Raw genomic sequence first — 22,491 nt, forward strand, 5'->3', positions numbered from 1 at the left:
AACATACGTGGAACCCAAACACAGCCATTGTTTCAAATTTGCATTTCTCTGAATTCTCCAACCAAACAAATATGTTCAAAAATGGGTATATTGGGTGTACATGAAATGCATTTGTGAAAACAAAGTACAAAAATGTGTTCCATTAGAAATAATGGTTTGCAAAAGTGTGTATGTTAGGATAAATTCACACAAGAATGTGAATTTTCATGAATATATTTTTTTAAAAAGAAAGTTGCAAACTGATCTGAAATGTGGAGAACTGAACTTAAAAAGATTGGAGGGGGTGTGTGACAAGAAATGGAGAGAAACAAAAATTGGCATGTTCATCTGCCTTCGATATCATACCCAGTGTTGTAAGGTGTGCATGCAGTCCTGATGGCTCACTGATTAGTGTCTGCTTGAACTGGCCCTAATATGCAGTTCAGTTTTTTCATTGGTTAAGAACTAAATAGACTGTTCTAAGGAAAAGGATGCATCTTGCTCTTCATGCAGTCACTCACTGGTATTACCAAGTATACGTGGCTGAAGCCATTGACCCTTTTCACTAAAGAACAAATTATTCTCTTTATTTCAATTATGTAGAATGACTTTATTTCAACAGGCTTTTTTGGGGGGGGGGGGGGTAGAGACTCTCACCTTCTCCATTTCTCTCAATGTGGCAGATGAGTGTGCTTTTTGCACTGTTTCTTTCCAGCAGCTCATAGCCTTCAGTTTGCATAGCAGAACTCTCAACTGGTTGTTTTCATCCTGTAATGCTTGCAGGTGCCCCTGCTAAGAAGGCAGATAATTCTAGTCAAGGTAAGCTCCAGCAGCTGCTTGACTATGCACTTTTAAGAATAAGCATCAAGAGTCTGTACTTGTGAAAAAAGAAAAGTGAACACTCAGCAGAAACTCAAGTCACTAAAGTGTGCATCCATGATAACACACCCATATCTGAAATCAAAGTATTCACTCTGTGACTGTTATGCAAACCAGTGGCTTTGGCTTATTATCACATGGAGCTAAGCTTTGAAATTTTTATTTTTGCATTACAGCTGTGCCCACAATGACGCACACAAAGTATCTATAATGGGTTTTATTTCTCCAGTTCTGGGTTAAATCTGATATATGAGCTTTCTCCTCCATTTGTACTATATTTATCTTCCAGAACATCTGCTTTTTTAGAAAGTCAATAATCTGAACAGTTAGCATCTTGGCTACTCTGTGTGGTCTCATACAAGCAAAACTCTTAAGAGTCCATATGAATGATTTGATGAGCAAGAACCAACATGTAAATTTACAACCTACCCTAACTGGAATGGGATTACATTTAATTTTAAAATCATAAAACAGAACACTTCAAAAACATAAGAATGCCCATTTTAAGCACAGGTGCATTTCAGCTTCAGAACTTTCTAGGAAAGAAACAACTTTTATTTTGTTGGTTTTAAGCCAAATCATATTTATTTCTCTGCTTAACTACATTCCACCCAACTTTGGATTTGCCGAGCAAGGCTCATTATAATAAACATTATAGTAATACTTAACAGAGTCGCTATAAGGATAATAGGCATATAATACATGTTGAAGTGCTATGAACACTTGAACTCATTATACAAATGTTAAATGAGTCAGTGTTACTGTTCCCAGTACTGCAGGTGGAAAGGAAGTGAGGGTGAGAGAGAGAGAGAGTAGCTGGCCTGAAGACAGAGGCGAGATGCAAACCAGGAACTTCCTGTCTGATAGCTCACTCCTTTCGCTGCTACACTACAGCAGCTAACTACCCTCAGTTCCTCTGGGAGGAAAGGCAGGTTACAAATGTAATAAATAAATAAACAAACCGTAACACAAGAAAATCCATTAAAGCCGTCTCTTATAATGAGCCCTATGTTTAAAGGCCTATGGAAAGGAAAAAAGTTCAATTAAAGGAGGCAGTTTGCCTGTGGGGCATATTCTGTAGGTGAACAACATTCCACCAATGAGGTACATCCTTCTCCTGTGTTCACTCTGTTCCTTGCAGATGCCAGCCCTTGTCTCAGCTCAGAAAGATCACCTGATGAGGGCCTGACCCTGGGGCCTTTGTGCCCCAAGTGGTTCCTATGGGAGGAGGGTCTCCACAACAGCAAGAACATGCTCTTCCAAGTTCTTTTGGCACTGGGCATTTTAATTGGGCCTATGAACTCCTTTTCTAGAAAACATTCTTTAAAACCACATTTCTCACACATCAACTTACCTGAGCCAAATGTTCTTTGAGTGTCTTGTTATCTTTTGTGGAGCCGTACTTTTTCTTCAAGCCAATCATTTTGTCCACTCCTTCTCTTCTCACCTCACTGATGATCTCAAACATGCGTTGGCTCATGCTTAGACGATATTCATCCACCCTTCCCTGCAACCACAACAAGAAGCCATAAACTACACATGCCATTTAATGTACATGAATTTAAAGGAAGGCAAGCAATTCCATAAGATTTCCTTAAAATATAATTATAATAATTACTTTTCCAGCAACAAAATGATTTATTTCTGAAATAAGGTGATTCTTCTGCAATGGGAGTGCTCCATTCAAGAAAAAATATCCAGATATGTTGCAATAACTAACAGGTTACTCCACAAAATAAACCTGCACCAAAGAAATGCTGAAAAGGTCATGAGGCTATGCTTCTAGGTATCACATTCACACAACCAGCAGGCAGATGTTGCAGAGGAGGCTGGCTATAGCCTGAAGTCCTGGCTTTGTATATCCATAGACTTACAAACCAAAACAAGAAACCATGCCATTATAACAAACACAACTTTCTTAGAATATAAATCTATGGACAGGAATCCAAAGGAAATGGCCTTTGTAATCTCCAATATAATCCAAGTCATGGGCTGTATCCAATTAAGTCTTGCTTTTGTACCTACTTTTAGTTGCAGACAGATCATAAATATGTTTTGCACCAATGCTTCATAATCTTCTTGCACCTCTTTTCTGATCTTGTCTCTGAGGCCATGGGCTTCTCCTTGGAGATCAGCAATTCTAGCTCTCAGAGCCATCATTTCCATAATCATCTCATGACTCAGCTCCGCTACCTAGCAAAAGGTGAGAAAAATGCTATGCTATAACTTATTTTCTCAAAAATGAATAACGGGGGGATTAAGATGCCAGGCCCTGAGAGATATTCCTGAGGTTACCTGAATAAAAACAATAAAACTACTGCCACTAACCTGACTAAGACCCAGCTCAGCATTTCCTCGCTTGTCTTCTATAACATGCATTTCCTGAAAGAGAATGAAAAAGCATTTTTCATTTGGTTTCTCCATCAACAGCCTCTGTCAACTTTTTTTTTTTTTTTTTACTTGTTTGGCCGAGCAATCAATGCAGCACATGACCCCTCTTCCACCACAATCAACAGTATGAGAATACTTGTTCTTTTTGATAGAGGAGCTGATGTTGCTGACGGAGTATATTTTCATAAAACATGGAGTAGGTCTCAAAGTTGCTGCGTTCTCTGGCCATGACATCACAACCCAAAGCAGTGAAGCATTTCTGTAAGTGGTCTTTTGGAAAGGTTATCTGAGGGGGGAAACAAAAAATGAAAATGTCAGGTTTTTCTGATGGTCACACAGATAAATCTATTCACTTCCAGTGGTTCCTCCATTGTTCACTGGTGCCAGAGCACATACATCCAAGGTCCTGTCACCAGAATTTCTGCTTGAAGATTTCTGGTATGATGCATAGGATAGCCTAAACCTCAAAAATGATCCTTAGTAACTTCCACCAATCAGGATCAATTAGATCAGGGGTAGCCAATGCAATGCCCCCAGATGTTGCCAGACCACAACTCCCATCATGCCTAACCATTGGCTAGTGGCCATGCTGACAGGGCCTGATGGGAACTGCATTTGAACAGCAACTGGAAGACACAATTTTGGCTACTCCTAGGCTAGATGGATAATTTATTTGATTCAGTAGCCAGGTTTAATAATTTCTGCCAGGCAGGACCCAGCTCTAAAATGTATCTTCTTGGACTAGATGGTGAAATATTTAAATTAAAAAATGTGCAAGAGAACTTTCCCCTTAACTATGGGATAAAAACAGCTTGTGCCCATGGAGGATGCAAAAACAGCATTTCCAGGGAAGTGTGTGCCCTGGGTCCAGCAAAATAATTTGGAATATGAAAATTGGAGAACATGCTTGAACAGACTCATTGGATGGTATCTGACTAAATCATAGTGACAACTAACTTAAGTCCACTGATTTCAATGGGGCTCCTCTCAGTATGACTTAGATATGCCTGACAGTACTTATCTCTAGCAGAAAATGCCTGTAGCACAGCACATATTTCAGCAAGAAAAACCTAAGTTATGCAGTTATTTTGCCCCACGAGATTTCAATCACTGGAAAAAAAACACAATTTATGTACCTCTGCATCAGTTTCTTGGTGATTTTCCATTAGCTTCTGTACAAATGATTCAACAATTTCTGGCCTTGTGACAGAGAAGATTTCTTGCATGCCGTGATGTTTCCAGAGCTCTGAAAGAACAAGTTTTTGTTTGTGGTTGGGTGGGGGGGTCTTTTTCTTCAATCTTCAGAGTAATAAAACATGGAAGCCTCAGTCTACCTTGAGTATGACTAACACTGGGTATCTTGCAATGTGACAGGCTTTTTGATGGAGCACAAGTCCTACTATGCTACTTTTTTAAAAAAAATATAAAACGCCCAAATGTGCAGGAGCACAGAAGATCATAATTGCAGGCAGACAAAGGGTGCCTGAATGTGACTAATGAAGTTATCATAATCATTATCATTATTATAGACATGCTCTTTGACAGAGCACAAGTCCCACTGTTCTGTAAGGAAAAAGAAAAGCTGCAGGTGCAGCAAGAGTGGTGTATCCCACATGCTGATAAAAGTGGAATGAGAAGGACATGAAACAATGTCTGGAGGGCACAGTGTTGGTTACCTCTGGCTTAACACAACACAAATGTGGGCTACTGAATATATGCAGAGGCCTCTTTACACTTGCTGTTTGAAGAAAGTATCTCCAAGCGTCCAGCTTTAGTGTTTTTTAGTGTGGCAACTTTCTCCATGACTCCTTAGTTGCAGCGCTTTGAAGAAAGTATTATGTGGGTCATGGCTAACCACCAAAGACAGATGATATATGGAGAAATTCAGGGTGGTGCTGACATAGTGACTGTGGTATGTACACAAGAAACTACTGAGTGCTGTTTCTCCCCCCCCCCCCCCCGTCAAAACAAAACTCGAAGCTAGATGCAAGATGGGTTCAGTTGTTACCTGTAGAGAGGTTTCTTTCTTCTCTTGTTTTTTCAGATATAACCAGCGTTATTTCTTTATTAACTTTCTTTTGGACATCACGGATCATATGTATTTCTAGACTTTCCAAGAGTTTTTGCAGCTAGGATAAAAAAAAAGCAGAAAAAACTAGCTTGCTTTTAACTATATCTTCATTTAACCATTCAGAAGCCATGTTTCCTCAGAAAGTATATAGTCACTTTAGACTTCCTAAAATGAAAAAGTAAAGGCCAAACTCTAAATGAGGCAGCAGCAGCTTTAATCATTTTTAAGGCCTACAATCTTTAATTGATCAATGGGTTAAAATTTTAAATCAATCACTTTAATATATTTTAAAATGGGATCTGAATTAAATAGACAACACATATTTTAAAGTGTATTGTTCTTAAAATGATAGTACTTATGAGACTGCAGGTCTGTCTTGGAAGAGGCAGTCTCCCTGCGCTCTCAAGTAATAGGAAAGCGCACATCTACAGTGGTACAACATTTGCATGCACTATATTAAAACAGTATGCTTTTTCTTCAAAACAATGACTTATTTATGTGTATTTAATTGATTAAACTATGAAAATTAATTTGATTAATTGCCAGATTTCTTTAATCAAGTGACAGCCTGACAGCTTTAAAAAATCATAAACCTAGCAAAAGTACATTTTTATACAAACAGTATTTTGATAGTTATTGTCAGAGAGCATCAGGAGCAATGCCAGAGGTACTGTGAGCTGAGGACTGACCTGTCAAAAAGGTTGACTCAGGCCTTTTGACCTGATGAATGTATTAAGGACTTTATAAACTTTCTGGTTTTTTGCTGCTTGGTGGGGACAGGAAAAACAGGACAGTTATCAAGCCTCAAGCAAGTCACCAAACATTTCAGCTCAGAGGCAGAGTCACTGCCAGGCTGTGTAAACAATACTGTGTAAGCAATGGCTGGAGCAAGAGTTTTATTTGGTATAAGCATGTTTCCAACAAATACCTGCTGAGCGGCATTTGGTTTGGTGGGCCATGTTGTCTAAGGTTATCTGAACTATTTGCCAGGAGCACAAGCCACTATCGTATATGCCTCTGCAAACTTTCCAAACAGCTTCAGAGCCAGATACAAAACTTCTGCTTGAAGAAAACTATTAAGGTAGCTTCTTCTGCCCGCAGACACTATTAAGGCTACCTGTGTGTGTAAGATCAGGGCGGATGTCTGTGTGTGTGTAGGGTGGTGGAGGCTTAGTCAGCCATTATGTAGGCAGCATAGTCACGTTAAGGATTTGTTTGCAACAAGTAAAATATGGACAGACAACTCACAGCATTTGTACTATCTTAAGCTGATGGGAAGGATTCTAATGTATGGCATTCTAATGTACCACAGAAACTATATTTTACTACAATTTTAAAAAGTATAAACTCATTCTCTTTTTGTATTCTGCTTTCCCGTTAGCTATGTTTTACCTGGTGTGTTTTTATCTCAGTTTCTGAAGCGTCTTTAGGGGGCAGAATAGAGTGATATATCAATCCAAATGCTTCAAGTTCATCTTCTATACCCATATGTATAGCTATGCTTCTCATAGCAGGATACAGAACTTCAGTACTAGAAAAATGCAGAGATACAGACATTGTACATGCTTAATTTCTCTTGTTTAATGTTTTCCATTTATTTTGCATTGGTTTCTAGCATGCCCTCAATATTACAATTTTCTATGTGCCTTTAAACTTGTTCATAAAGGATTGAGACTCATTGTGATTGAGGCAGCCAGGTTTGATGAAAATACCAATTTTTGTCAAGGGTGTTAGAACAGAAAAGGATTGTGAAGAATCTCTCCAAACTGGGTAAATGGGCAGTGCAAGTGTAAAGTGATGAAAACTGGGGCAAAAAAGATTTCTTAATTTCACACCAACGTGTTGCTCATGAGGTCTGAAGGGTTGGTGAATGATAAACAATGAAATCTGGGGGTCATATGTTGACCCAATGTGTGGCAACTGTGAAGAAGATGAATTCCGTGTTGGGAATGTGGCAAAATCTGAACTTCTGACTCCATTATGCCTCCAGAATAAGGCATGTTCCTTTTCCTAAACACTCAAAAAGCACCTAATTGAATCCTGTTTGGCAGGAAAATCGAGAAATCCTAGTGATATATTGTCAAGAGAGCCACTTCCCTGATCCCGTGTCAGCCATCTCCTCGCAATTTCCCTAAAGGAGTTAACAGATCTACCTGGCAAGTGTGCGATGGGATCTAACTGGACTGATAAAATGGTCAGGAAACCTACAACTGATCATCTACACTGTGTATGAGACCACAAGCCTCATAGATCACATTTCTAACTGGCTGATTGCAAGCAAGAAAGTCATTCTCTTGCCACTCATAAGGGTGTTGTGAGGATGACTGAAATACAAGTAAAATGCTTTCCTTATGAATCACGTTATACAGTAACTTAGTCATCATAATGTACCATGGGGGCAGGGTGGGTGGGGCAGGTTCCTGCCTCCTTGTGCCTTATTAAACACTCTGCGGTTGGTTTCTGGTTGCAGTGGAGAAAGCCAAGGAAAAGAAACCCTTTTCCACTTTATTTTCCTTTCCATCCCACCCCGCTTTTTTATAGACAATATTTTGAAATGCCATGTTTCCTAGCAATCTAGTTTTAACTGTTGAAAATGAAATCAAATTTATAATAAAAGAGCAAGGAAAACCCAGGAAAACAAAAAAGCACTGGGTACTGTTTTTTTCTTTACTTTGTCTGCACTGTTGATGATTAACCTCCACTCCAAAATCTATTACAGCGAAATGGAACTTACCCGTATTGTTCAGTAAATTGCTTGTATAGAGGAACTGCATTGATATCATCAACTTTTAATTTAAGCCTTCCCCATTCTGCTTTTAAAATTTCCAGTTGCTTCCACAGTATCAGGTAAGATTTCTGCAAGGAACTTGAAGCCACTGAATCAGGCAGCTCCAACAGTGCTTTTGAAGTCCTTCCACTTGCTTCAGTCGTCATTGCCAAATTCTGCTAAAATCATTGTGGGGAAAGCGTCAGACACAGAAGCTTAAAGCCAGAATACATTTATAATAGCAGGGAAGAATTTTACTGTCTCTTCCTGCCATGACTGCCAGTCTGGATAGGCTAGCCATGCTAGGGACTCTCAAGTAGATGCCTACCACACTTTCCTTACATGCCATCCAATCTGGGGGTGGGGAATATGAAACCTGAGGGTCCAAGGTAAATATTTATATGAGGAGAAACAGAGAGAAAGCACCCAGCTTCCTAGTCTCTCACCAGAGCCCAAGGTAGCTTGTTTTTCTCTGTCAAATCCCACTTATAAATGCATGTGAAGCATGAAGCCAAATGGTCTAGGCACAGGAGGAAGAAATAATTGAGCCTGGCAGAAATGCAGACACAAACTGAACAGTCAATATTAATAAGTTAATTAAGAATAAAAGTTAGGATGACAAAGGGAAGAGGCAGAATGGTGCTTTTAAGAAAATTAAGAAAACAATCTTAGTTCAGTTGTATCTATCCTGCAGTAGCTGCTTCTGGTCTCCTCACACTTGACGTAGCAGCACTGAAAGTCAGATGGAGTATGGAGAACAAAGGTCTGTTGGTTACAGTCATCTCTTGACCCAGGTGCGCTCTGATTGACAGGTGGCTTTTGATCAGCCACTCACAAGACAGCCATGCCCGCAGAAGTTGCCAGAAGGGCCGGAAGCTATCCTTTCTGCTTCTCCTACACAAAAACCCATTCCACACTGAGTGAATTGAAGGGAGATTGGACCTCTCTGTGTATATGGGAGGGAGGATTAGCGAGACCGAATAACTGTAGAATAACAGGCTGGCACAGGGCAGGGCTGCATTACAGTGTTAACTAGTGTTGCCAGTGTTGCAGGCAGAGAAAATGTAGCAGAGCAGATGTTTTAGACACAAAAGCTGCATCACCTCACACTACTCACGTTGATAAAGAGAAGAACCTCAAGAGATGCAAAACTGTACACCACATTTGTTAGCATTCTGATTGACTCAGTCATCTACTGTGCCACTTGTGTAAGTCACTTCTGCCAGACACAAGCTTGCCAGTTTGCATGCAGAGGTTTTGTATTCATACAATAGTTTACAATTATAATATAAGATCCCATATAATATCTTCTAACATGCTACATTCCAACAAGTGCTGCAGCCATGTGATTTTGTTGAACTTGAAACTTGACTAATCTTTTTACAAAAAAGGAATAAAAACACATTAGTTAAACTGAACTGTTCATGCAAAGATGGTGCCAGATGTCAATAATAATAATAATAATAATAATAATAATAATAATAATTTATTTATATCCCGCCCTCCCCAGCCAAAGCTGGGCTCAGAGCGGCTAACAACAGTAAAATGATGTTGTTGTTGTTTAGTTGTGTCCGACTCTTCGTGACCCCATGGACCAGAGCATGTCAGGCACTTCTGTCTTCCACTGCCTCCCGCAGTTTGGTCAAACTCATACTGGTAGCTTCAAGAACACTATCCAACCATCTCGTCCTCTGTCGTCCCCTTCTCCTTGTGCCCTCCATCTTTCACAACATCATCAGTAAAATGATACAACATTCTAAAATCATTTCATTATAAAATCAGTTCAAATCAGATTAATGGCAACCATTGGGCTCTGTGAGGATTGCCAAAGGAGGGGGTCAGGTTGTGCCCTGGCCAAAGGCCTGGTGGAACAGCTCTGTCTTGCAGGCCCTGCGGAAAGATGTCAAGTCCCGCAGGGCCCTAGTCTCTTGTGACAGAGCGTTCCACCAGATCGGAGCCACAGCTGAAAAAGCCCTGGCGTTGCTGTCTCTAATTTACCTTTCCAAAAGATGTTCTCTGTTCTCCATGACCATTCAGACCCTCATAATTACTCCAGAGTACATCCTCCATTGCAAGCTGCATCTCGACCAGCTCCCCATGGACTACTTTTCGATCCTCATCGTTCAGTCCACACAGACATAGCTAGAAAGGTCAGTCAGTCAATTTTTACTTACAAAATACTTTATTTATTTATTTATTTATTTATTTATGAATGAATGAATGAATGAATGGCTTCCCGTGACGAGGCACCTCAAAGCAATTTACAATATAATGACATGTATTAAGGATACATATATAAAATTGGTTAAGGACAACTGCACATAAAAACAATTTTAGTTGGGTTGGTGAGTAGGGATGGCAGCCCCCAGTTGAATTTAATATGCACCTTAGAGGTAATAAGAGTACCATACCTGCATATTATAGTTTATGGGGTCTAGGTTGCTGATGATAACAGGAAATGGACCTGTGTTTGCTAGGAATGTTCTCCATGGGAACAACAACACTGCCTAAAAACAAAGAGTTGCAACTTTAAAATGTAATATTAAGCTACAAGCACATATAAACCAAATATCCTAATATGCAGTTTCACTAACAGTATGCACCTTTCTCTGCTAGGCAGAAAGTGGCAGTAAGGCTACCCAACTTCACCAAATCATGCCCCCATTCTTTCCTTTTATCCGTTACAGTTCAGCTTGAAATCAAGCCAGGTACAAAAGAAGACCCCTGTGGGACTTTATGGAACTATCCAACAGTTGCTCAATGCTGACAGGTGGAAGTTCTTGTGCTAATCAAAACACAGTGGTACCTCTGGTTAAGAACTTAATTCGTTCTGGAGGTCCGTTCTTAACCTGAAACTGTTCTTAACCTGAAGCACCACTTTAGCTAATGGGGCCTCCTGCTGCCGCCGTGCCGCCAGAGCACGATTTTTGTTCTCATTCTGAGGTAAAGTTCTTAACCTGAGGTACTACTCCTGGGTTAGTGGAGTCTGTAACCCGAGGTGTCTGTAACCTGAGGTACCACTGTAACTTCATTGGATGCAGCTCTAAATACCAGATCAGAGAAAAGCTGGAGGGGGAAAATGTTATATGCATAGCAATACATAGGAGGCTTAAGCCTTTCTCAAATCCACCCCCCCCCCATACAGCAAACAGTATTAGGATAAAACTTGCATTGACATAAACAAGATGTATTTTCCTAATAATGCTAGCTGCCATGTGCAGGGAAGGTGAATTTTTACTGAAACTGCAGTTGGGGAGGGAAGACTTAAAGCCCTCTCCTTATAGCCTGTGATGCCAGTGATGACATTCTCTGCCCTCACACCCTCCATGCACCTGGTATTTAATTTTTAAAAGCCCACAATATGATTGCTAATTATATCATTAATATAGTTAGACCCAAGATACCAGTTGATCCAGGGGCAGTGCACAGCAGTGATCTGCTTTTGGCAGCCAATTCTGTCCTGTGCCCACAGCAGCTGCTAATTTGCAGTTAATGAGCCACCAGGCTTGACTCTGTGCAAAAACTGCACCTTTGCATGCTATCCACACTGTGCTATCTTGTGATGGTAGTTAAGACCACAGATTATGCCCCACAGCAAAAGAGTTGGGCCACCTGCCTACCACAAGCAGGGAACCACCCAAGAGAACAGACCATTCGCTGCCATAAGGAGGTGAACCAAGTGCCATCATGAGATTTAGGATGCAAGAGACTCAAAAGGCTCAGATTTTGACATCAGTTATGCCACTGCTGGTGGACTAGAATGGACTGGCGAAAAGAGAAACAGCTAAAAAAACCAGAGACTGTTGTGATGAAACCTTTTGTTCTTTGAGAAAATACCCCAAGGAGACATCTTGGCTTTTTCAACAAAGAGACACATACATATAGCCTTGTGCTGATTGCACAGCTAACAATGATACAAATGAGAAGGAAACAGTTAAGGAAGAGGAATCTTTGGAAGACTATTTTACTCACCCTGTGGCCATGTGGGTCTAGTGGCTGCGGAAGCCGGAGCTGGGAAGCAAAGGCACTTCCAACAATGGTGTTACTTATGGGAGGCAAGCCATGGTAAATGTGATCCGTAATGCTCTGATAGGCAGAAACATTTCCAGATGATAAAAATGCTTCTCTGGAGGGTTACCAGAAAGGGGGGAAAAAAAACATTATAAAAGCAAATACAATAACATTATTTCCTATTTATTAATCAATGTTCAAGGTCTGATTTTAACATGTACTTATTTTCAAACTGCTCCATACATCCATAATTTAGAAAATTAGCATGATGATGTGCTTCGCTTGAAAGTGACATGAGAAGCCCTGCTTTTTGAAGAGAGGTTTTAGGCCAGTTTAACTGTTATGGTTTTCTTCCCCCAAATCCTGGAAATCAGGAAGTCAGAGATCAGGAATGGATGCTGAGAATTCTCTGCTTGAGACCTATTGCTCATAGAACTATGACTCGCATTATTCCTTCGCTTCTTGTAGAAATATGCCCCTGAGCAACAGCAATCAATGTAGCATTTCTGGTAGAATTCAAGAACTCTCCCAAACCCTAGATGAGCCTCAGGGTTCCTTCCAACTCTATGATTCAAGATGGAGAAAGCAAGCAAACCCACTGCGCTCTCTCACTGTTGAGAGTTTACTCCGGCTCCTAACCTATCTGCATTTGGAACTCACACACATCTCACCACAGGGCAGATGTGCAAGTTCTCCCTTCAGGTATGGACATGCTGGCTGGGACGGATGGCAACTGTAGTCTAAAACTTCTAGAGGGGACCTGGTTAGTGAAGGCTGCTTTATTATTTTAAATCTTCTTATTGGCTAATGTGCAGATTAAATAATCTGAATGACCAACTATCTTAAATCTATGTATTACAGCATAGGGTTCTACAAAAACACAGAAATGCAGTACCTTTTTGCAACACATGGAAATGAACAAAGAAAACATTAATTTCATTTAAATATCTTTATTATAAATCTTCTTGAGATTAATCAGTGTTTAAAATATTGCTAGATGTACACCTCCCATGATCAGAAATTTTAAAGGTGGCTTTGGTGCACAATACCGAAACCTGCTATTTTTAGAATTCGTTTTTCGGAAAGGTTTCCAATAAAAGGAAAACAACAGGTGTAAGAACGCAGGTGGCGCTGCTATTATAAGTTTTGGAATCACAGGCTGAAACACACAAACACACAATCATGTGCAACTTTCCCCAGCTAATATATATATATAAAAGACAACTAAAAGCAAACTCAAGAAGCTGCAAATTTAAATGAAGGAATGATGGGGCAGGGGAGAAAGACAGGTTGCGTAACTCTTTTTCACGGCCATTTTTGTCCTCAAAAAATTTGCCCCTGCCCCCAGCTGCTTTTTAGCTGGTAGGGGAAAAGAGAGTGGTACTTGTATGTTTTCTCAAATAAATGGGAAAACAGCAGGGAGCTACTTTTGAGTGGAGCAAATGGCCGGGGTGGGGTGGGGGGGTGGAATAGGCAGCCTCTGTGCATCTCCCCTCCTCTATTTAAATCCACAGCTTCATATGACAGCTTTTGGTTAAAAGAAATTTAAAGAGTCAGGGAAAAGTGATATACAACTTCTCATAATGTGTAGTTTCAGCCTTAAAGAAAACACCTGCCAGATCCTTCCTTTTGACATTTCCCCCAACTTGAGTCAACATCCTTATTTTTGAACTATGCTAATCTCTTACCGCACAGAATGTCTAACAGCTGCCTCAAATTGCAGAAGTGTAACTTCTCTGTGCATGCTCAGCATCTGGGCCACTTTCTTTGGATCTGAGGGGCTATGAAGATTGTCTATTTTTTTCTGCAGGTCTTGGAGCTCAATTCCTAGAATCCCAACAGCAGGCATAAATAAAATATCCTGGCATTTATTTGCCTTATTTATTTCATTCTTACATCCAATGCTTCTACCCATTTAATTTCAGTCCAAGCTGAAACCTATGGGAGGCAATGGTGGCTTTGGGACAACAGGAGCTCAGTCCCTACAGTCCCAAGGATGGCAATAAGTCCAAGGAGGCAAACTGGCTCAGCCCTTGTAATTACAGCCAAGGATAGGATCAGAATGCACACACAATCTATTTTTAACCATTGCAGAGAAAGTTGCCTAGTTTCTTATAGAAACATTACTTTGCTCCTTACTTCTTGAAAGCACCCTACACAATCAACATCAGCAGCGTGTATGTCACACCCCAGTGCAAACATGCACAAAGATCATGAGTCTAAACATGCATGCATATATCCACTCATGGGCATGGATGCACACACACAGTCAGGCATAACCTAAGAACTGGTAAAATACAACCACGTTCCATTCTAGAGAAAACTCTGACAAAAGCCAGCTTATGAGTCTCAGCTACCAGCAAGCCATACAATATAACCATTTCAGCAGACAGTTAAAACATTATTTGATTGAATAATTTGGTTTGTGAACAAGATCCAACAGAATACATAATAGCAAATGTATAGTACCTTTTCATTAAATTAGGCCTGTACAGGTGTTTGTAGTTTAAATATGGGCCCAGAAAACGCCTCCCTGCCCATCTTTTGTTTCAATGAACTGGATGTCCTTCTTTAGAACATCTGACAATTCAGCTGAAGACGTTTCACTCAGCAGTAAATCTCACTGATATCAGATTACAGTCTCATAGAGCATCAAAGACAATCAAGTAAGAATATTTACCACAAAAAACCAGAAATGTTTAACTTTAACTGTGTCAAATGTGTGAGGGAAAGAACCCCCCCCCCCCGCTCCAGGAAAACCCATACATGACTGGATCACCAGTCAATATGATTTGAGGAAATATTTCCCAAACCAGAAGCTCTTAATTTGAAAATTGTGTGTGTGTGTGTGTGTGTGTGTGTGTGTGTATGTACACACACAGAGAGAGGGAGAGGGAGAGAAAGAGAGAGAAAATCACAGATGTTAAGCATAAATGTGCAGTTTCTGATTTCAGACATCTATACCCAAAGTATTCCTTTGAACAGCGCATTTCAAACTTGCCCTTACATTCATTATCTGTTTCAAAGAAGAACATCTGTTACTAACCGATCCATTCAGTCCCTCCCCATTCTGCAGTGAGATGGTCAGGAGGACACACATAATCAAGGCAGCCTGTTGCATTTCCTAGCTGTGCAAAGCTGAAAATGTAGGAAATAATGTCGTGAAAAGCTGCAACAATTTGCAGTGTCTGTCTCAGGGCTCTGAAGCCAGTCTATGGAAAAGGGAAGGAAATACAGGGAGAAAAATCTTTCAAAAATTAAACACAAATCATAATCAATTAGCCATTTAGCAATCACAAACTGAAAGCAGCAGCTGCTATTTGCAATCTAATGGGTATTAATTGTGGGATCAGTGCAGGCCCACACAGGGCAGGGGGGCAGCCAGGTACACTTGCCCTGGGCCTCAGAGGGCTAAGCTGGCTGGGGGCCCCCACCAGGGACCAGGTGCTTTTTTTGTTTGAGTGTATAACTCAAGACTCTTGCCCTGGGCCTTAGGCAAGCTCTGCATGGGCCTGAATCAGTGCTTCTCATGCACTGCAGCATCACACAACATCATCAACATCAAAACACCAGCTTGCCCCCACCCCCATTTAATCATTTCCCCCCGATTTCTGGGGGAAATCCAATAAGTTAAAAGAAATGGTTGCCAACAACCCATTGGCAATATTGAGGCCTCATCTGAAAACACCTCAAGGGAGTGTCTAGATTGGACTGCTACCTTTACTAACAGTTCAAAATCCATTCCAGAAAATATTACTAATATCCCATAGGCTTTCTATATTTATTTCATTCAAGGATAGTTCTGCCATTAGACAAAAGAGGCAGTCCACTTGAGTTGGTAGATTTTGGGATTACCACTGGAGAGGACCAGTTTTTGCTTAGGGGTTAATTTTGTAGCTGCCTCCCTCCCATGTATCTCATCATATAGCAATAGAACATCTAATATTCAAGAAATGAGTGGGGTTTTCAGTTTTAAGGTCTTAAGTTCCTCCCTCTTACAACTGTTACCATGCCTCAGGCAGCTGATGGAGTTCAGAAGGCTCTCTCCACCATGGCTGCTAGACAGCTGGTGATCACCCATTCCCCCCTGGAATCCTCTCTCTCACTGGAGAGAACTTGAATTGTTTTACCAAGTGTTTTACTAATTGCCATGGGCAGAAGAGACCAATCTTTGCCTAACCACACACTCCTAATTACATTGGGTTGAATCCAAAGGCTACACAGGACACTGCAAGGGTGCGGGGATGGGCCCAAACTGTATGCAACTCTGTTCATACAGGGTGCTTCTGCTAGATTCTGGGCAAGTCTCCTCTGCCACTGCAACCCTGTGACTCTGTGACTCATACAGCCTCTTATCTTTGTGTGGATTTTAATTGTCGGCTGCTTCGGGAGTAAAGGTTGTGGTGCAAGGGACTGGAGAAAAGGGAGGGAGGTACTTCTGCAAATGGAACGCCCCATTCATGGAAATGTCCTCCTCCCAGTTTTCAGAAATCCTCCCATATTCCCTAGTCCAGCAGAATCCTTGGTACATTCTAAGGCCCCTATAGCACACTTTCCTCTGGATCCAGCGCCTAATAATATTTCAACAGCAGCACAATATGGCAACATGACAAAAGAGACCAGTACCAGGTTAATCTAAACCAGGGCAGCCCACCCTTTCATACCAAGTGGGCCACAGGAGTACTTCAACACAGAAGCCTCGAGCTGTACACTGCCTTGTTGGGCGAACAGGTGGGGAGCAAGGCCAAATTTGCTGCCTTCTCAAAGTTGGATAAGTGCAGGACAGGGCATTGGGAAAGAGGCACGAGGCTCTGGCAGGGTCCTAGAGCCCTCCCATCTTCTTCCCCATGCTCAAAAAGTGCTAACTAGGCTTTAGAAAGGACCCTGTCAGAGCCCTCACACCTCCTTCCCAAATAACAGTGCCTCACTTACCCAGCTTGGGAAGGCAGTGCAAGGACTGGGAAGGGCACCAAATGTTGCTAGGGGGCCACCAAAAAAGGAATCAAGGGCAGCATGTTAGACCACCATGATCTATACAGTTTGACTGACAAGAGTTTTCTTCAGGACTATAGCGTACAAACCTTCTCTGGTAGCATTTTAAACACAGATAGGATTTCAGAAGGGTGAGGGATGAACCACAGATTCAAGAAGGACCGTCCATCTGTGGACAGCAAACCACGAGGCCGTGTCTGGAATGACCTGAGTTGTTTTGGGAGGAAAGTGAATTACTTGCACAATCACGTTGCAATGTTCTGTGGCACTCAACAGGTATTTTTGCACAATAGCTATACAGTTGTTTCTTGTTTGCTGCATGTGGTACATTCATATATAAAAACAAGAAATATAACCTATATAACCATAATTTTATAATTACTACATTAAGTGGTGCCTTTTTACACAAATTTCTCCCAAGCGGCCCACAACACAACAGTGGCAAAAATAGGCTCAGCAGTGTGGAAACTGAGGTGGTGTGGAATTGATAAAGTGATTAGACGAGAGACAGCAGAAGGCCCCACAAGATGCTCCAAGTTTCTAAAGGAAAATATGATAAAACAAGCAAACCAAATAGCAGCCTCCTAAGCTACCTCTGGCGTGCCTGGCGTGCTCTGCTCCATGGGGTCACAAAGAGTCGGACACGACTGAACGACTAAACAACAACAACAAGCTACCTCTCCGTCTAACAGGGGAAGGGAGGTGGGCTTCTAATCCCACTTTGAAGATAACACTTATAGGCTTTATTCACATGATTCTCCCTCTCTTTATAAGCTTACCCTCATATCCTTTGACCTTTCCAAAAAGGTGTAGTGATTAGAATGCTGAACTAGAATTGGGGAGGCCAGGTTAAAATTCCCATTCTGCCATGAAGCTTACCGGAACCTTGGGCCTGTCACTGTCTCTCCGCCTAACCTACCCCACAGGGTTGTTGTTGTTGATTTATTTATACTCTGCCTTTTTCTCTAGTGGGATTATATCTATCTAATAGCCAGAAAGAAATAAACTATTGGCTAGCAGCAGTAATCCCACTGTCCCCAATTAGCAAAACAACATGATATGGAATTCTATAAACAAGCAGCTTAGAGTATTTATATACCTGGGATCATCTTCAGGCTTTTCTTTTAATTCTTGTTTTTCTTTCTTCTCTTGCGGTAACCCAATCATGAAGTATTTGTCTCTCACGCTGGGGAAATCATCTAGCATAGATTTTAAACTGTTGTAATAAGCAATGATCTGACTTCGAAGAGAGTATTGTGATATACGATGGTTCATCCTAAAATGGTACCAAAGTTTAGCATTAGCAAAACACTATAGTGCTCATATCTGAAGAACCAGTTTCCCTGCTTTATTGTTTTCTTTCACTAAAATGTAAAGGACATATCCAAATTATAAATATTAGCACAGAAGAAACTTCGCAATTTCTTAGTGCTCTCTTGCTCATGAATGGACAAAATGTGTTGTGTAAAATACAGTGTATTTTCAATGTTAGGGAAGAATAAATGGTGGCACTCTTCCTCCCTCCCTCCTTCTCTTCCCCCTTCCCAGAACATAATGGACTGTCTAACAACTGCTGTGACCCAGATTATTACAATTGTTCTTATATAGGCAGTTTATTTGCAGAAACTGCCTGAAGCATGATTGCTTTTACTTCCCAACTGGCCCTGTTGAAATTATTTTAGTATTATTTATGTTGTTTGTGTTTTGCTTTGTTACATTTTGGCAGGTTCTTTGTTTTTTACTTATAGGCTTGGACATTACTCTCTTCTATTTTCTAGCTGATCGAAGGACAGACTGTTTGGCTTTGTCTCCCCATTATTGAAATGTCCACATCGTACCAATATAATATAGCATCAGCCTGCAGTGAGAATAGGAAAATAAACTTTTTACATACATTCATACAAACCACCTCCACTAGCCTTTGGTGGAGATATGCTGTATAGATTTTGTGTACTTACTTATGGCAGTATTCAACAATAACTTCTCTTTTGACTTTTTCAACTTCCTCCTGCAACAAATTATACCATTTGCTTTTTTTACATAAGATTTCCAGTTTTACATAATTATGCATATATATTATCTTACAAAGACACACGTCAATGGAAAGTTGTGTATTCAAAAAGTCAAATGCTGCAACCTCTCTTCATAGGGAAGTTGCTCCTTCCTATTGATGTGTGTGATCGCTCTTTTTCAGGCCTAAAAATTCATCTCTTATCGCCACTATCTGCCTCAGTTTCTCACACTCCCCTTTTCAAACATTAGTTCAAGCACTAGACTGTTCCCTATATTTTCTGTTGCAAATAATTCAGTCAGCTTTTTTGCAATCTCCTAATCCTCCTTTAGCACATCTTTGACTTCCTTGTCATCCAGCCACCTCCCTGTAATGTATTTAAATAACTTATTGTTGGCCTTGATATATTTAGCAATGTGGTCCTCAAATTCTTTTTTTGCATCCCTTGCTAGCTGCTTCCACCCTTTTTGTGCCAAAGCATGCTGGTTTATATTAGGCTGAGTTTCCACAATACACTCCAGTTGAGCTTCTAATATTGTGTGTGTGTTTTTAAACAACTCCCAGACATTTGGGAGTGCACTGATTCTGAAGCCAAAAAGTTCACTAAGCGTTAGTCTAAAAACACATACAACAAAATGTATGTAAATTCTGAGATGATTTCCTGGCACACTTACAGGATTTTGCATTCTAGTCCCCAGGATTTGTTTCTTTTGAATGAACGTGTTCAGCATCATGTCCCGTGGACCCTGTTTCTCCAACTGAATTGAGACAAAAGCTTCTCGAGGCCTGGAGAATGAGCAATAATGTTATCCTGAAGGTAGAAATACTGACATTTTCCTGTTAATAGGCAAACAACATAGTTGAAGAAATAATATTTACCTCATATCTACACTTTATAAACATTTAGTATTTATGCCATGATTAAACAGACTGACTTTAACTAAGGAATCCATGCTTATTGTAAATATAAAGGTAAAGGTACCCCTGCCCGTACGGGCCAGTCTTGACAGACTCTAGGGTTGTGCGCCCATCTCACTCAAGAGGCCGGGGGCCAGCGCTGTCCGGAGACACTTCCGGGTCACGTGGCCAGCATGACATCGCTGCTCTGGCGAGCCAGAGCCACACACAGAAACACCGTTTACCTTCCCGCTAGTAAGCGGTCCCTATTTATCTACTTGCACCCGGGAGTGCTTTCGAACTGCTAGGTTGGCAGGCGCTGGGACCGAACAGTGGGAGCGCACCCCGCCGCGGGGATTCGAACCGCCGACCTTTCGATCGGCAAGCCCTAGGAGCTGAGGCTTTTACCCACAGCGCCACCTGGGTCCCCATTGTAAATATAGTGACTTTGCAAATAGTCACTGCATTGTAAATATAGTGACTTTGTAAATACTATCTGTCAGCTGTGGCTTCTTTCTAACAATAAAACACTTATTTCCCGTAATGTGATCCAACACCACCTCTGTAGCTGAAGGTGTATACATATTCCAACAGTATGAGCAGGACCTATTATGTAGGGTGTCCCCAGTACAGTATTATAGAGGTCCTTTGAGGAATGGCAGGACATAAAATAAATTAATTTCTCATCCATTCCTTGCCCAGCCAGAAAGGGGAGAGCAAAAAAAGCAGGTAAAAATATCCATGAGATTGTAAATGAATACTTGTATGGATTGAGCCAAACTGCAACACTGTGGGATCATGTCAATGGATATATGTGCATGGCATAAGCTTTGGGAATGGCGGTCTTTGAAAGTGCTGGAAGAGGCAGGAACATGAAGATATCAGTGGTTCTTGCATCCTAGTAAGAATGCTTAGAAATGTAGCCTCAGGGTGAGAATGAAAGAAAGAGCCGTGTGCATTGAAACATGCGTGCGTACATACATGGAAAACACCCTGCAGCCCATTATACTATCAACCTACCTTTTTAAAATGCTGCGTCCTGCTGCAAAATGTCGAATGGAATGCAAAACCAGTGGTGCTGTGGCCAGAAACTGGTCTTCTGTTTCAGTTCCAACCACAGAACTTCTACTTGCTGAACTGCTCTGACTCCTCAGACTTAGACCTCCTTCCTGAAACATTAAAGACACACATTTCCTTTTACACAGACTTACACCACTGCCCAATACCTAATGGTTCTTGTTGTGGGATAAACCGCCTCATATAACCAAATTGCTGGTCGAATTAATGCATTAAGGGGTTAAGACCATAGAGTAAGCTATCCTGCCATGATTAGCTCACCTTGGGAGGAACTAGGTAATCAAGTCTTTGTTCCTCTCTCTGTCTACCTGAGAAACTCAACATGTAAAGAGGTTTGAGCTAGTTGCTCCAGCTCAGACCGCATGGCTCTCACAAGCCATTCTTAAATTCTTATACCAATAATTTAGGACCTTTCACCATTTGGAACTAAACTAAGTTTTACTGCCAGTGCAACATTTCTAACTGATGCATAGAAAAGCACATGAACCTGACCTTTAGAGAGCTCGTACGTAAACAATTGTTAACTTACTAAATGTGTGGTCTTTTCCTATGCTGGGTGAATAGGGTACTATTTTGGGAACTCACTTGGAAAGACATGTTCTAAAGGTCTAATGGCCTATACTTCCATGCTTTACTTTGCTGCATATTGTGTGATTTAAATCTCTGCTTGGATTCTCACCAAAGAGTACTTGCCCCAAACTTGGATCTTGACAACATGACAGGACGATTCTGAGGAATGTAGTAGCCTATAGGGGAAGGGTTACATATACCTTCCCCAATCACCTTCCAACTGTAGCCTCTGGTGGGTGATTTTCATTTCAAAAAGTAAGAAAAAGTTACACAACTGCTTTCCATGTATAGTTGGAGAGAGGGAGAAAATGCAAACCTTCATATCCAGAGTCCGTGAGGGCTGCATCATGGGGCAAAATGCAGCCTGTTGAACAGCAACAAGCAGTGTGTTTTTATGAGTGACTTGGCAGGCAAGAGCAATCTGAAGATTTTCTAGTCCATGAGGCTTCAGTAACAGCTGAATAATTAAGATAAAAACTATTAGGACTCATATAATAACCGTAACATGAAGTTACACAGTTTTCTCTTGATATAGATGTACTTATCTTTAGACTCACTGAAATCTTTTCACTTGCATTCAGATACAGGATTTTATTCTGCATAGATCTAGAACCATAATTAAGTGCAATATAAGGTTGCATATACAGTATACTTTTATACTGGGAGCTGAAGGCAGCAAAAGATACTGAGAGCTGTATAGCTCTGTGAAGGGTAAACCACAGTTGTCAGGATTCTTTAACAGGAATGAAAATGCACTTTAAATGTATAGTGCATTCACAGCCCCAAATAGTAAAATTGGATGCCACATGGAGTTGAATATGAAATAAAGTAGCAATGTTCATCAGA

The 22,491-nt window shown here is 40.9% G+C and overlaps 1 protein-coding gene across 10 annotated transcripts in view; it reads right to left on the reverse strand.

Moving 5' to 3' along the window:
• The window catches only part of LOC310674324 (uncharacterized protein), a 57,391-nt gene that overhangs the window by 6,657 nt on the left and 28,243 nt on the right, over positions 1 to 22,491 (reverse strand). For 6 of the 10 annotated variants that reach the window (XM_083433398.1, XM_083433397.1, XM_083433394.1 and 3 more), the window contains 20 exons: positions 21,962 to 22,102; positions 21,019 to 21,167; positions 19,776 to 19,887; positions 19,049 to 19,098; positions 18,190 to 18,366; positions 17,180 to 17,297; positions 15,145 to 15,310; positions 13,787 to 13,925; positions 12,060 to 12,213; positions 10,499 to 10,594; positions 10,086 to 10,229; positions 8,055 to 8,266; positions 6,713 to 6,851; positions 5,258 to 5,378; positions 4,386 to 4,495; positions 3,386 to 3,535; positions 3,187 to 3,240; positions 2,884 to 3,051; positions 2,213 to 2,365; positions 637 to 771 (listed from right to left, as the gene is read on the reverse strand). In XM_083433398.1, coding sequence (XP_083289524.1) covers positions 637 to 771; positions 2,213 to 2,365; positions 2,884 to 3,051; positions 3,187 to 3,240; positions 3,386 to 3,535; positions 4,386 to 4,495; positions 5,258 to 5,378; positions 6,713 to 6,851; positions 8,055 to 8,266; positions 10,086 to 10,229; positions 10,499 to 10,594; positions 12,060 to 12,213; positions 13,787 to 13,925; positions 15,145 to 15,310; positions 17,180 to 17,297; positions 18,190 to 18,366; positions 19,049 to 19,098; positions 19,776 to 19,887; positions 21,019 to 21,167; positions 21,962 to 22,102 — 2,688 coding nt within the window. The remainder of the gene's footprint in view (positions 1 to 636; positions 772 to 2,212; positions 2,366 to 2,883; positions 3,052 to 3,186; positions 3,241 to 3,385; positions 3,536 to 4,385; positions 4,496 to 5,257; positions 5,379 to 6,712; positions 6,852 to 8,054; positions 8,267 to 10,085; positions 10,230 to 10,498; positions 10,595 to 12,059; positions 12,214 to 13,786; positions 13,926 to 15,144; positions 15,311 to 17,179; positions 17,298 to 18,189; positions 18,367 to 19,048; positions 19,099 to 19,775; positions 19,888 to 21,018; positions 21,168 to 21,961; positions 22,103 to 22,491) is intronic. The other 4 variants (XM_083433396.1, XM_083433400.1, XM_083433399.1 and 1 more) reach the window with 1 other exon arrangement.

The sequence above is a fragment of the Podarcis tiliguerta genome (assembly GCF_965153285.1).
Source record: "Podarcis tiliguerta genome assembly, chromosome: 3".
Classification (NCBI taxonomy): Eukaryota; Metazoa; Chordata; class Lepidosauria; order Squamata; family Lacertidae; genus Podarcis; species Podarcis tiliguerta.